Below are 15,953 nucleotides of genomic sequence, written 5' to 3' on the forward strand. Positions count from 1 at the left end.
ATCAAAGGAAAATAGGTATGCGTATACTGTAATGTGTCGTAAATAAATTTATTTAAAGGAAAAAAAAATATATAAAAGAAATAATAAAAAATTTTTTTTGTTTTTTTTATTTGTCAAAAGAGTGAAAATATTGAAAATTTTTTAAAAAAAGGCAAAAAAAGGAAACGGAAACGAAAGCGGAAACTGATACGTTAAAAATTACAAAAAATATTCAAATATTATTTTTTATTTTTCTTTTTCGAACAAAAAAAAAATTTTTTTTTTTTAAAACTTTTTTTGAATTTTTTAAAAAGAGTACCTCCTCGAGAGTTTGTTTGTTTGTTTCGTATTCATAACAACCACAAAACAATTTTTTTAATAATGGTACCTCATGCGATTAGGCGATATTAAAATCCGGATCAGGATCTGTCTCAAATCGACGTAATCGTTTTCGTTCCTTCATTGTTGAGTTACCAACATTACGTCACGTTTTCAAACGGTCACCCATTTAAATATCAACCCTTAATAACTTCGAATATCTCTTATCAGTTTTATTATCACTCTTATCAGTTGACTAAATTTAAATTTTACTAAAGGTGTGCAAACATTTCACGCGAGAGAACAATATAAGATTTTGTTCGGGAATTTTTTTATTTATGTTTTTTTTTTTTTTTTTTTTTTTTTAAATGGCTCCCATGACTCCTGTCGTTTAAAAAAAAAAAAACAACAACAAAAAAAAAATTTTATAAATTTTCATTTTATCGAACGCCATTTTTTTTGTCGTCGCCACCGCCACCGACACCGCCACCGCCGCCGAGTAATTTGTTAATTTTTTTGTTTTTGTTATAAAAAATTTCGTTTTATAATTTATTTTTTTTATTATTATTATTATTATATTAATTCATTCAAATCGGTCTGAATTTAACAACCGGAAGTAAATCGAATAATAATAATAATAATAAACTAAAAGAGAAAGAGAGTGGGGGGAGAAAGAGAGCGAGAGGAGGGAGGTAAGAGAGAGATAAAAAAAGAGTGAGTGGCGGTTGTAAAAAAAAAACGATCGATTTTTTTTTTTTTATTTCACTTTTCCTTTGTTTTGTTTTGTTTTTTTTTTTTTATTTTCAAACCGTCACTTACAGATTCTTTTTTTTTTTTTTAAATTATTATTATTATTATTTATTTTAATGTTTGGCAAACCAATCCGAAATTTTTTTTTTTTTTTTGTACGAATAACAAAAGTTTAAAAATTTTTCTTTTTTTTTTACACGTATTGATATTTATGTATATATATATATATATATATATATATATATATATATATATATATATATATATATATGGTTTATGGTTATTGAAACAAAAAACTTTCCCGTAAAAGGATCTACTAACGATCCTTTTTTATCCTTTTTTTTTAACGAAAGTATTTTATAGAACATTCGTTAAAAAGGGGAAGTTAAATCCCCCAAAAAAAAAACTAAAAATCAAAAAATAAAAACAGCTACGATTTGTTTTCTTTAGAGAAAAAAAAGCATATGGACACTTTTTAATGGTTTTAACTTAGTTAAATAAATAAAAAATCATTTGCGTTTCCGTTTCCGTTTTTTAAAAATAAAATTTTATTTTCTTTGATGTTGATGATAAATTTTTTTTTTTTGAGTAAAAGAGAATTTTTTTTTTTAAATAAATAAATAAATAAAAATTAAAAAAAAAAAAATATATCAAAGGATTTAAAAATTCGATAAAATTCGGTTAAATTCGTGATTCTTCTACGTAATTTTTTAATTATTTAAACGTTTTTTACAAAAAAAAAATGAAAGAAATTCATGATGAGAAACAAACAAACAAACAAACAACCAAAAAGGAAAAAAAATGATTGGAAAATCGAATAAAAAAAAAATTTTCCAAACGTTCGGAAAATTCTTATCCGAACGTTTTTTTTTGTAAATTTCAAACAAATTATATACGTCATCATCATTATCATTATCATCATCATCGTCGTCATCGTTGTTGTCGTTGTCGTCATTGTCCTTATTAATTAATGTTAAAAACATTAAATTGTTTATTTATTTAATTTTTTTTCTTTGAACGTCATCAACACGTCAATAACAACAACAACCGACAAACAAATACAAAAAAATTTTTTTAATCTTATTATAAACAAACAAAATGTAAACAAATTAATTATCGATAAATTTCCGTTAATAATAATAATAATAATAATTTAAATAAAAAGAAAAAAGAAAAAAACAATTTGAAGGAAACAAACGTTTTCATAACAAACAAACAAACGAACGTACAAACAAACAAACAAATAAAATTTTTTCTTTAAACTATATGCATACAATTTATTTTTAAAAAAAAATTTACATTATTATTATTATTATTATTTATTAAATAAATAAATTAAACGAGAGGGTTTTTGTTTAAAGAAAAAAAAACAAAATGGCGACCTAGATTCAACTCTAATAAAAAAAAAAATTTCGATTTAAATTCGATACTCGAAAATTAATAACAATTAATAAAAATTTTAATAATAATAATTATAAAGTTAAATGTTTATATAATTAATAAAGTTTAATTTCGAAAAGTTATGTAATATTATAACGTGGAAATTATTGTTTTCAAAAGCCCCTCCCCCTTTTTTTCTCTCTCTCTCTCTCACTGATAGTTACTGGAAAATTACGATGAAAAAAAAAAAAAGAAAAAAATTTGTAAGTGTCGAATTTTCTTTTTTGATCGTTAAAAAAAAAAAAAAAGAAAATGAAAAAAAAGTTTTCGTTTTCGCCATGTTTTTTTTTTTTTTTTTTGGTAAGGTAAAAGAAAGTCTGGAGAAAGTTTTGGAAAAAAAAGAAGGAGGCGTTTTTAGTGGGAAAGTGGGGAAGGGGGGGAGGGGAGGAGCGACGGCAAAATCATTTACGACTCATTACGTTTGAGATATAATATTAAATGAGTTTTACGGGGTTCGATGCTTACGCGACACGATTACGACGTGTCATAGAAAAAAAAAAAATTTGTATTTTATCCGTTGAATAAATTCTTTTTTTTTTTTTTTTGAAAATTTTTTTTTACTGCTTCCATTTTTAAAAAAGGATTAAATTTTTGACGTGTAAATAGAAAAAAAAAATAAATTGGCGGAATAACTTTACGTTGAAATAATTGTTTTTTAATCTCTTCACTTATGACATATTATTACAAAGAAAAAAATTATTTCCACTTGACCGGAAGTAGAACCTTTGTTGTCATCATCATTTTCATCATCAACATTATCCTCATAATCATTATTATTATTATTATTATTATTATTATCATTATTATTATTTATATAAATTATTCCGAAATTTGATAAATTAAAAAATTTTTTTTTTGACTTTTTTTATTTCAATTAAATCGTAAAGGAAAAAAATTTTCCGATCTTTCGTTTTTTTCGTAAGTTAATCACGTTTTCATTGTTGTTTTAATGGCAGCGGCGGTGGTGGTGGCGGTAGTGACGGTCGCGAGTGGAAAAAGGAAAAAAAAAATCCGTTTTATTTTTTTCTTCGTATAAAAAACCGATTTAAAATTTAAAATTTTAAAAAAAAAAAAAAACATAAATGAAAAACAAAAATTATTATTATCATTTCAAGTTTTATTTTATCGACCTTTGACCTTTTCATTTTTTTTTCTTTTTTTACTTTATATCGAATTAAAAGAAAAAAAAAAGGGGAAAAAGAGAATTTTTAATTTTCATAAATTTTACTTTTTAGTCTTTATTAGTTATAAGCAATATATACATGAGATGATAAATAAAAAATCAGTAAGGAGAAAAAAAAGTCACGTGGGACTAATAAAAAAAAAAAAAAACGTGGAAAAAGAAAAAAAAGCGAATAATTAATCGAGTTAGAACGTAAAAAAAAAAATATCGTTTGAGGATGTGAAATAAATACGATAATGATGATTATTTTTCTTTGATATTTAATTTAATTTTTATTATTTTTTTCCGTTTGTTTGTTTCGTTTGTTGTTGTTTTCCTTGTTGGTGACGTAGTGAATGATGATGATGATGATGATGATAATGATAACTTTCACGTAATTTATTTATATTTAATTAATTAAATTTGTTTTTAAAAAAAAAATAATTTTTTTTTCGTTTATTGATTTTCAATTTGTTTTATTAATTTTAATCATCATTATTATTATTATTATCATTATTATTATTCAAGCAGAAGATACAAATAAAAAAGAAAAAATCTTTTCATTCGATATATATATATATATATAAAATAAAATTTAATGATGTTGTTTTTTTTTTTTTTTAAATAAAATAAAAGAAAAATTATTTTTTTTTAAATTCACGAAAGTTTTTTAGAAAGAGAGAGAGAGGGGGGAGGAAAGGGGGGAAGGGAAGGAGGGGAAAAAGGAAAAAAAAATAGAAAAAGGAAAAAAAATTCAAAGGAAGTATGATGATAAAATTTATTTTATTTTTTGTTTTTTAAAAAAAAAAAAAAGGAAAAATTTAATCAATTTTCTAGTTTTTTTTTTTTCGATCGAGAAAAATAAGTTTTGTTATATTAAATGGATGAACTTTTCCTTCCTTCCTTCCTTCCTTTTTTCCTTTTTTTTTCTTTTTTTCTCTCTCTCCTTTTTATTCATTCCTTTTTTTTTCTTTCTTTCGACTTTTTTTCTTTTTTTTTTCGATTAATTATTGTTTTCTTTACTTTTCGTTGTTAGTTATTATTATTCTTGAAAAAATCATTCTTTATTTTTTTTTTACCCAATAATCGAAACGAAACTTTTCTTTTCGACTTTTTTTATTTATCATCATCATCATCATTATTATTATTATTATTTTAAACGAAACAAATAAATTATTTACTTTAAAATTGTTTAAATAAAAATGTTTGTTTTTATAATGCCATTTTTTCTGGTGCCATTTTGTCTGATGCCACTTTTTCTAGTGCCACTTTGTCTGATGCCACTTTTTTTTTTTAATTTTAATTTGTGACGTAAAATTTCAACGTAACTTTGAGTTTGATAATAGTGATAATGATAAATAATTGGAAGAAGAAGAAGAAGAAGAAAAACGATATCAGTATTTGTTTTTTGTTTTTTTTTTTTTTTTTGGTTATTTGGGCGAAATAAAAATTTTCTTCCATATTGATTACGTAACAGGAGTTTATATGACCTTTGAACTTTTGTTTTATTCGGGTTAAATGAGTCGACCGACGGAATCGAAGGTAAAAAATAATAAAAAAAAAAAATTTTTATTTTTTTATTCGAATTCAGTTTACGACGAAAGAGAGTGAGAGAATCAAAGAGAGAGAGAGAGGTTTTTTTTTTTTAATGAAAATTTTCTTTGATTTTGTTTGTTTTTTTGTTGAAAATTCAAAGGTTGTTACGTTAAAATCGTGTTTTTTTGTCGCGAAAATAAAAAAATAAAAGAAACAAAAAAAAAAATTTCCGCTTACTAAGGAAGTGACATAAAATCGTTTTCTTTCCGTTTCCGCCTACCCCTTCTCCTCTCCCTTCAACCGCCATAACAAAAAAAAAGAAAAAACGTTCGCGTAAAAATTTCTTTAATTTTTTAAATTTTTTTTATTTTGTTTTTCCAGCTTTTGGAGCACAAAGAGAAACTGGAAAAAATAAAGAAAGTTCCAGTAATAATGCATTAGACTATAATAATAATCGTGGGACGCCATTTTTCGATAAGGCTGCGTCTAAAAATGTGACGGCTTTGCTTGGTAAAACGGCGTACCTTAATTGCAGAGTCAAAAACCTTGGAAATAAAACGGTAAGTTGTTATTATTATTATTACCACTACTTTTAACACCGTCATCATCATCATCATTATCATCATTATCATTATCATCGTCGTCGTTGTCGTCGTCTTAATATTTGCCAAAATTCTCAAATTCGAAAACTATTTCCTTTTTTTTTCCTTCACTGGAGACTTTTTTTAACGCCGCGTGTATTCAACGTTTCCCACTTAAAATTTATTAACATCCCACCGATAAAATAATAATAATAATGATGATGATGATAATAATGATAATAATAATAATAATAAATATACGCATACATAAAAATAAAACGGGATTACTTATAACCGTTTGTTAATTATTTAAAACTTTTTTTTCCCTCTTTCCGCATAAGCTCGATAATTATATTCTTTATTATCATCATCATAATCATCATTATCATCATCATTATCATTATCATTATCATTATTATTATTATTATTATTATTATTATTATTATTATTATTATTATTATTATTATTATTATTATTATGAATCTTATTAAAACCATTCATTTAATAAGTTTTGTACGTAAACATAAAAAACAATAAAAAGAAAAAAAAACATGATAATTTAAATGAGGTGTTGTTCATCGTTCAAATTCATTATTATTATTATCATTATTATCATTATCATCATCATTATTATTATCATCATTATTATTATTGTCATTTATCGACTTTGTGAACGTGTTGTAATGAACGAATCGGGAAAAAGGAAGAGATGGAGTCTAAAAAAAGGTGGCCTAATTTTTTTCTCCCAAATCCAGGTAATGACCTGGAGAGAGAGAGAGAGAGAGAGAGAGAGAGAGAGAGAGAGAGAGAGAGAGAGAGAGGGAGAAGGGGAGTAGAGGAAAGGAGTAAAAAGAGAGGGGAAAAAAAGAGAAAAAATACAACTAATAATAATAATAATAATAATAATTTTTTATTTTCAAAAAAAAAAATTTTTTCGTTACAAGATTTTAAACGTAATTTTTCTTTCTTTTTTTTTTTTTTTTTTAATTATAATAAATTTCAAAAGGATGGTAAACTGAATACCTAAAACTGGAAAACTGAAGAAACTGGAAGAAAAACTGGAGAAACTGAGAAATAAACTTTTCCTTATTTTAAATTAAAGTAATTTATTTTAGAAATTCGACTTGAAGAAAAAGAAGAAGAAGAAGAAAAACATTTTCCTTTTTTTTTCCTTCTTCTTCTTCTCTCCATTTTTTTTATTTTATTCCCTCTTTCTCTTTTCCCCCTTCTTCCCATTCCCCCTCTTCTCCTGCTTTTCCTCCGCTTCCCCTTGTTGCCTCAAGCTTCGTTATCCAGTTTTTTTTTCTCTCCGAAAGTAAAAAAGTCATCATTACAAATTTTTTTTTTTTTTTAATTTCATTTTGCAGATTTTAAAAATTAAACAAAAAGAAAACCTGGATACGGCACTGATCATTTAAACAAATTATTATTATTATTTTTATTATTATGGGTAAAATAAAAATTTTTTAAAATTATTATTATTATTATTATTTTTGAATCCGATTCGAAAGAGTAAAAAAAAAACTTTTTTTTTAAATTAATTTTTTTTTTATCTGCTACCACTTTTTTTTTTTTTGTCTTCCCTCCATTTTTATTTAGGCTTACATCTCTGTAAAAAAATAAGAAGGAAAAAAATTAGACGAACAAAATTAAGAAGGGGGTTAGGTAAAAGGTAAAAGGTCAAAAAAGAAAAAAAATTGATTCGATTTAAAATCGAGGAAAAACAAAATGGCGGAATAACTTTTTTTTTTTTGTTAAATCGTGAAATTCGAATTCGAATTCGAATTTTTTTTTTTTTTTAGAATTTAATTTAATTTTTTTTTTTTCCTTCAGGAAACTTTTTACTCCCGTGATTTTCACTTACAATGCTAATGACAGCCCTGAAAATGATTTTCCAGTAGATTCCAGGCCATTTTACCGGAAGAACAAATTAATTTACTTCTTTAATTTTCTTGTTACACGAACGATTCTTTCGTTAAAAATTTGAATTTTATATCTTAAATTTATCTTTAACAAAATTTCTTTTTTTTTTTAACGGATTCGATTTGTTCTAACATAATATATTTTTAACAAATTTTACAACAACAAACAAACCGGAAATGAAAATTTGAAATGTATTATTTACGTCAAATCCACCGTCGTTTCGTTTATTTTTTCAAATTTTTTTTCTTTTCATTTCAAATAAAATAAATGAAAATAAACTATTCTATTCCCACGTTTTTAAAAAAATACTATCTATTTCCACGTCTTATTTCTTTTCTAATTCCACTTTATCACAATTATCGTTTTAAACCGCGAATTTATTATCATAACGTCTAAAACCCCGTATAATAAAATAGAAAGACAAAAAAAAATTTAAATTAATAAAAAAGCGCGCGAAACGGAAGTCATGTCCGAAATTTAAATTTTTTTATTTACACGATTTTTTTTTCCCCATTAAAAATTTACTTAAAATAATTTTTTACATTTAAAAAAAGTTAAGAAAAAAAAATTTATAAATAAAAACGGAAACAGCAACGACAACAACGACAACAGCAACAGCAATTATTATTATTATTATTATTATTATATTTTTTTTCGTTTGTTTGTCGATTGTTATGTGTATTTATTTGTTGCGTTTGTTTATTTGCATCGCATTCGTTTTTTTTTTTTTTTTTTTGTATATTGTTTGCTCCCTTTTTTTCCAGCGGTTAATATTTTTTTCTTTTTTCTTCAGAATCGACTCATTATTTATTTATTTTAGTTTTGTTTACTTGTCTGTTTGCCTGTTTGTTTGTTTGTTGCGAATTTTAAAGGAGAAAAAAAGAAAAATAATAAAAAATATTTAAAATCTCGAGTACGGATGTCGAATTTTCCTTTTTTTTAGGAAAAATAATGATAATAACAATAATTTCGACCGTTATTTTATAAATTGATAATAATAATAATAATTTTGAACGTTATTCTAAGTAATGATAATAATAATATTTTAATTATAATCTTCTACTTACACGACGATTAATAATAAACATACGAATAAGTTAAAAGTTTTTTTTTCTTATTTTTTTTTCGAATAAACGTGTAAATAGATACGTACGTATGTTAGAATTTTCCGATTTGTTAAAGTCACGTTTTTTTCTTTCTAGAATTTTCTTTTGAAATATATATATTCTTTCTTTTCTTTTCTTTTCTTTTCTTTTCTTTTTTTTTTTTTTAATAATGTTCCGACCATGTTCATCAAACAAAAATTTCTTGTGTGAATTTTTTTACGAGGATTGAATAAAAAATTTGTTGTTGTTGCTGTTGTTGCTGTCGCTGCGTTTTTTTTTCATATACGTATGGTTATGAGCGTAATTTTTTTTATTTTTTGAACGCGTTTCGGGATATTCTCCTCCTTCTCCTTCTCCTTCTTTTTTTCCTTTTTCTTCTTTTTTTTTTTTGTGGGAATCGGCCTGGAATCCCAAATTCGAGGTTTTAATCAAAACAATTTTCGTTATTAATCCATTCAATAATAATAATTATTATTATTATTTTCCCTGTCTTTATTTATTTATTTTTATATCGAGATTATTACAATCGTTATCACCATTCTTTTACCACTAAGACGGCCATTTTGTTTTTGAATTCCAGACAGATACTAACGAATAGTAAAAAAAAAGAAAAATTTTTTAAAAGAGGTCGTTGAGAAAAACTTTATCAAATGCTTAAAATATTATCATCATCATCATCATCATCATCATCATCATCATCATCATCATCATCATTATTATTATTATTATTATTATTATTATTATTATTATTATTATTATTATTATTATTATTATTATTATTATTATTATTATTATTATTGTTTCCTTTTCGGTGATTTTTTGACATTGATAACAATTTTTTTTTTGCATTTTAAACTTTTAAAAATTTTATTCCGGATTGTTAATTTCAATTTTTTTTTTTTTTTCGTTTTTCGTTCTTCTTCTGCTTTTCTATTTTATAACAACCACTTCTGTCTTTCTCTCTTTTTCTTTCTCTCTTTCTCTCTCTCTCCTTCTCTATCTCTTTCACTCTTTTTTTCTCTCTGCCTTTTTCTGTATCTCTTTTTGTTTCTTTTTCTCTCACTCTTTCCCTTCTTTCTCTTTTCTTTTTCCCTTCCTCTTTCTCTCTCTCCCCCCTTTTCCATCTTTTTCTCTCTCTCTCTCTTTTAGCCTTCACCTGTTTTCGGTTGGAAAAAAAACAGTTCGGTAATAAAAGTATTAATTTTTCCGCTCCGTTTATTTTTTCTATTTTACATAAAATTATTTTTGACGTTTTCCTTCTTTTTTTTTTACGTATAAAACGAATTCAAAATTATTATCATTATTATTATCATCATTATTATCGTACCGATATTAAATAAAATCATTGAAATTATTATTATTATTATTATTATTATTATTAAAAATAATAGTAATAATTTTTTTTTTTTATATTGAATACATTCGTGCAAGGATCGTCGTCATCGTCATCGTAATCGTCGTCGTCGTCGTCATTTTTAACACGCAATAAACAAAAAAAAAAAAAAAGAAAAACGTTTCGATTATTATTTCAAATTAATTCGATAAATCGATTTTAAAACGATTCGAGATTTGTCGTTTAAAAAAAAAAACTAAAGACGAGTAGTAAAATAATAATTGGAAAATTTTTGATTTTTTTTTTCTTTTAATCCTGCGATAGGAATGATCGTTTTGTTATTAGTTTAGAGTCACGTGACTTACAAATAAATATGGTAGGTAAAGAGAGATTTTACGATTTTGGAAAAAGAAAAAAAAACAAACATTTTTGTCCAGAAAAAAACAACATATGGACTGGAGAAACACAAAAAAAAAAAATCCCACAAAGTTTCACGGTCGTTTTGTTCATATTTCACAATATGTTGTTATTTCATCCCTCTTTTCAAACATTTAAATAAAAATCAACCCTTAAAATATACATTTATCTAAAAAAAAAAAAAAATTTATTTTCCGTCTTCTGCTTTTTTTTCTTTTTCCTTTGCGAGAATTACTTTTTCCCGCCATTTTTTTTTTGTTTTTCTTAAGCCGTAAAGAATTAAAAAATAAAATAAAAAAAAAATAATTCAAAGGGGTTGTAAATCTTTGTAAATTACGTTAAAATTATTATTATTATTATTATCATCATCATCATTTTTTTTTCTTATTTTATAAGAGAATAAAAAAAAAAAAAGTGTGAACTTTTTTTTTTTATTCGTCTTCTGTTTTTTTTTTTTTCTTACTTTTGGCTTTGATGAGGTTTTTTTTTTTTAATTGGCTTTTAAAAAAAAAAAAATTTTTTTTTTTTAAAGAGTTTTTTTTCCCGCTTTTTTTTTCTTTCTTTCTTTTGTTCTATCTTTCCTTTTCTATCTATCTGTTTATCTATCCATCTCATCTTCTTTTCCTTTTTGTTATAATTGTTTTCTGAAATGATGAAAAGAGTACTTATGTTTTCCTTTTATGTGTCTAAATATGTATAAATACATAATTTTTTTTTCTGTTCTTCTTTTTTTTCTCCAGAAAAAAATTTTCTTTCTGGAAATTTGGATTTTTTGGAGAAAATAATTTTACGTCGCACCGTCAAATAAGAAAAAAAAAGTAATTTCTGGGAAATTCGATTTTGAAATTTATACGTTTCAAATGACAATAAAAAAAAAAAAAATTATAGTCCTTTTAAAAAATAATAATAATAATAATAAAAATAATAATATTAATAATCTGGATAATGATTTCATTCGTTTTTTTTTTTTTTACTTTGATTATCATTATTATGTAAAATTTTATTTTTGGATTTTTGTTTTTGTTTTTCTTGGTAGTGCTGTTGTTGTTGTTAATCTTGATGGTGTTATGGTTGTTGGTGTTGGTGTTGTTGGTCCCTTTTTTGTTGATGTTGCTGTTAATATCAGTGTTGGCCTTGTTGCTGTTGTTGATCTTGATATTGGGGTATTTTTTGTTAATCCTGGTGGTGTTGTGATTGTTAGTTTTGGTGTTGATGCTGTTTTTGGCTTTTGTGTGGTTCTTTTTATTGTTGCTCTTGGTGTTCGTAATAATGTTATTGTTGTTGCTGAAAGTGAGCGGAGACGGTGGCGGTTCTAGCGGCGGAAAATGAAATCAACTTTCTTTTTTTTTATTTAATTTTATTAACTTTTCATTACTCACAATACAAATTTTAAATTTAAAATTTAATCATTATCAATTTTTTTTTTCTATTTCCCATCATCAGGAAGTATAACAACAACAACAACAAACGCAAACTCTTTCACTTGCAAATAAAATAAAAATAAAAAATTTAAATAATATTCACGTTGTTGGATATCCCAAAAAAAAAAAATTAATTATTCAATTTTTTTTTTCAAATATAAATCATATGTATATTTTATTTAACTTTTTTTTTTTTTTTGTTTTATCTGATTCCACGTTTTTTTTTTGTGAAGTCGTAAAAATTATTTTAAATAAAAAGGGTAAATTAGTATTTAATAAAAAAAAAAGAAAAAAAAATTTAATTTTCTGTATATTTTACGGTTGAAAAACACAACAGCAGCAGGAAGTTTTTTTCCTTTTTTTTTTTTAAATTAAGGGCGGAACAAAAAAAAAAGCAAAAAAAAAAAAAATGAAATCTCCCCCATCCCTCATCACTTTCTCCCCCCCAAAAAAAAAATCTAAATTTAAATTAAAAATTATATATATATCGCCATATATTTCACTGAAATTACATTTTACGAAAATTTCCAAAGGAAAAAAATGATAAATTCCAGTTATGTATAAATGATAGATAATTAAAAAAAATTAAACGAAATATATTATTTGTTTGGGGGGTGGGGGGTGAACAAACGATACATCAAATAAAAAAAAAAAATGGAGGGAAAATCAAAACTGGAACTGGAAGATTTTAGTCAAACGAAATTTTATCACAATCGAAAAAATGATTAGTTTTTATGGAAATCGAAAAACAAACAAACAAACGGGGAGGAAGGTTAATGAATTGATTGATTCCATTTTTTTTTGTTTGTTTGTTTGTAGCAGACGAAAAAAAAAAAATCACACGAATCGGATGATGATAATAATAATAAATTTAATATTTAAAATATTATTAAAATTTATTTCTTACGTCACGAAGATTTTTGTAAAAAAAAATTTTTTTCTTTAGCTGTTGCCATTTTTGTTTTTGCTGTTGTTGTTGTTTCAAAAGATTCGAACAAAAAGTTTTATATGTAAAAAGTAAAAGGTCAAGTTCGATTAGTAGTCGATGACGTGTATCGAAAATTTCTTTATTATTAAAAATAACGACAGGAACATCAGCAGCAGCAGGAACAACAACAAAAACAAAAACAAAGCTTTGTAGTTAAAGTACAAAAGTAAATAAAAAAATATTTCCCGCCTTCTCCCCACTCCTCTCTCACCTTCCCATCCCCCTTCCTCCCTTTTTTAATTTCAAAAGTATGAAACCTTTTTTTTTTTTATTATTTCCTGTTGTGCTGTTGTACGTAAACCTTAAAAAAAAAATGAAAAAAAGGTCAATCGGATAAAATTCGTAAAGGTTTATATAGAAAAAAAAGTAAAAAAATATTCTTGCGAGAATGAATGCGTGAATGCGTGCGTGGTAGGAGAATTAAAAAAATTTAAGTAAGTTCCTCCTACGTTCGTTACCGTTTTCCAGCATCCCCTCTCCGCCCCCTCCCTTCTTTTCGTCTTCCTTTTTTTTTTTTAATGAAAAATCAAACGATGATATAAAAAATTTAATATAATTTATTAACTTTTCATTTTTTTTTCCATCTTCTTCTTCTTGTTCTCCTTCCACGTTTTTTTTTTTTAATTATATAAAAAATTTAAAGAAATCTTTTTTTTTCCTTCCTTCTTTCATTCTTCCCCTCCCCCTCCCGATGATTAAATTCAATTTCTGACACGCCTTTTTTTTTTTCTTTTTTTTTCATCATCTTCACATGTTAAAATAAAAAAAAAAAAAATTTTATAGAAAAAATCGAAACGAAATTTTGGACAAATAATAATAATAATAATGATAATAATAATGATAGTAATTTCCGAGCTTTAAACTTTGTTTTCTAAAACCACGGATCGAACATCGTTATCGTCGGAAAAAATTAAACACAAACGAAATTTGTATATTTTATTTTAAATTTTACGGAGGCGTTTACATTTATATTATTATTGTTATTATTATTATTATTATTATTATTATTATTATTATTATTATTTCTCCCCTCCCCATTTGCGAATTATTAATTACGTCACGCGTGAAAATATAATAACGCTGAAGAATTAAAAAATCACTTAAAGGCAGATTGAAAAGTATTTTTTTCGATATAAAAAATCGTTACAGGAAATGACGTCGTATTGGTTTTTGTTTATAAAAAAAAAATCTCCTGGAATTTCTGTTGGAAAATTTTTTTTGATGAAATTGATCTTTAAATAATAATAATAATAATAATAATTAAAAACGTGTAAATTTTTTGTAAGAAAACAAACAAACAAACGATTCGAAATTTTTTTTTGCGACGATGAAAAAAATAATAAATTTTTTTTTCTTTGTCTCTCTCTCTCTTCCTCTCCAGGATTAATAAAAAAAAATCAAAAAGTTTTAATAATAATAATAATGATAACTTCATTTTCCAGAAAATTAAATTATAATTAAAAAATGATGAGTCGACGATATTCTACTGGAGTCTGGAATTTGAGTTCTTAATATTTCCTGGACGATAGATAAAAAAATTTTTTTTTAAATTTAGTTATTATTATTATTATTATTATTAAATTTTCGCGAGCTATGGATTAATAAATACGTTTCCTCACCTTTTATCCAGAATCATTTTCCAGGACCGAAGTTTTCATTTTCATTTTACTGGAACGACGGCGATGACGTCGTCGACGAGAACGACGATGAAAATTTGACGGTTTTTCTCTCAGCCATGGGGAAATAATTGTCTTAAATTTTAACATTATTATTATTATTATTATTATTATTATTATTATTATTATTAAATTTGAATTTTTCCAGGAAATTTCCTTAGGTTTTGTAAAATTATTATTATTATTATTAATATCATCATTATCATCATTATCATTTAAAATTTTATTTTAATTTCATTCGTAGGAATTTAAAAAAGGGTTCGTATATTAAACTTTTAAATAGAAACGAATTTTTTTTTTTCGTTTTTACTGGAGAAAAAAAATAATTTCATTCATTCCCGTACTCCTGGAATATTCCAGGTTTTTTTAAAATCATTTTTATTATATTCCAGATCGTAAATTAATTACAGGAATTTTTTTTTTTTTTCGTTATCGATGATGAAAAAAAAAAAAACGAAAAACAAACAAACGATTTCATTTTTATCCATAATTCATATGAACCGAACTGGAACGAAGGAAGAGGCGGGAGGGGGGATATGAGGAGAGAGAAGGGAAAGGGAGGGGAGGGCGAGAGGGACACAACACGTGGTGGAAAAAAAATTATTAAAAAAAAAAACAAAACGTGAAATAGTTTTACTGTGATAACATTAAATTATCATTGGTAGGTCGGTCGGTCCGTCGGTCAGTCTTATTTAAATAAAAACTAAGTTTTTACATTTTTGGTTTTTGCGGTTTTTCGAATATTTAACCAATTTAACCATTTTTGTTTCTTACAAACAACAACAACAACAAACAAACCCCCCCCCCCTGTTTTTTTACAGTAAAAAAAAAAAAAAAAAAAAAAAAAATTTTTTTCTTTATTTCCGAGTGTTAATTTTTTTTAAATTAAATAACAATGAAAAAGAAAATTTATAAATAATTGTCATTCTGAACAAAATTTTCTGAACAGACAATTAATCATCACAATTTAGTTGTAGTAATGATATACGAAAATTAAATTAATTATCGTTCAGAAGAAAATTTTATTTCTTTCTTTTTTTTTTTTTTTTATTTTTCAATTTAATAAAATTTAATCTGAACAATATTTTTTTTCTTTTTTTTTTTTTTTTATTTTTCAATTTAATAAAATTTAATCTGAACAATATTTTTTTTCTTTTTTTTTTTCTGACGACTCATTATTAAACCCTTTTCTCGAATTTTCCTCTCTTTCTCTCTCTTGTGCGATATCGTAAACCGATCGTGATAATGATGATGATGATATTTGATGACGTCATCGAACTTTATAAAAAAATAAAAAATGATAATAATATAAATTTACAAAAA

The 15,953-nt window shown here is 24.4% G+C and overlaps 1 protein-coding gene across 1 annotated transcript; it reads left to right on the forward strand.

The window, feature by feature from the left end:
• Positions 1–5,240: 5,240 nt before the first annotated feature.
• Phum_PHUM170540 (uncharacterized protein) lies at positions 5,241–5,954 on the forward strand (the record flags this gene model as incomplete). The annotated part of the gene is made up of 3 exons (XM_002425009.1): positions 5,241–5,256; positions 5,567–5,745; positions 5,904–5,954. Coding segments are annotated over 3 exons (246 nt in total), but the record flags the coding sequence as incomplete, so codon positions are not given.
• Between the last annotated feature and the right edge of the window lie 9,999 nt (positions 5,955–15,953).

Source organism: Pediculus humanus, genomic scaffold (genome assembly GCF_000006295.1).
Source record: "Pediculus humanus corporis 1103172107519 genomic scaffold, whole genome shotgun sequence".
NCBI lineage: Eukaryota > Metazoa > Arthropoda > Insecta > Psocodea > Pediculidae > Pediculus > Pediculus humanus.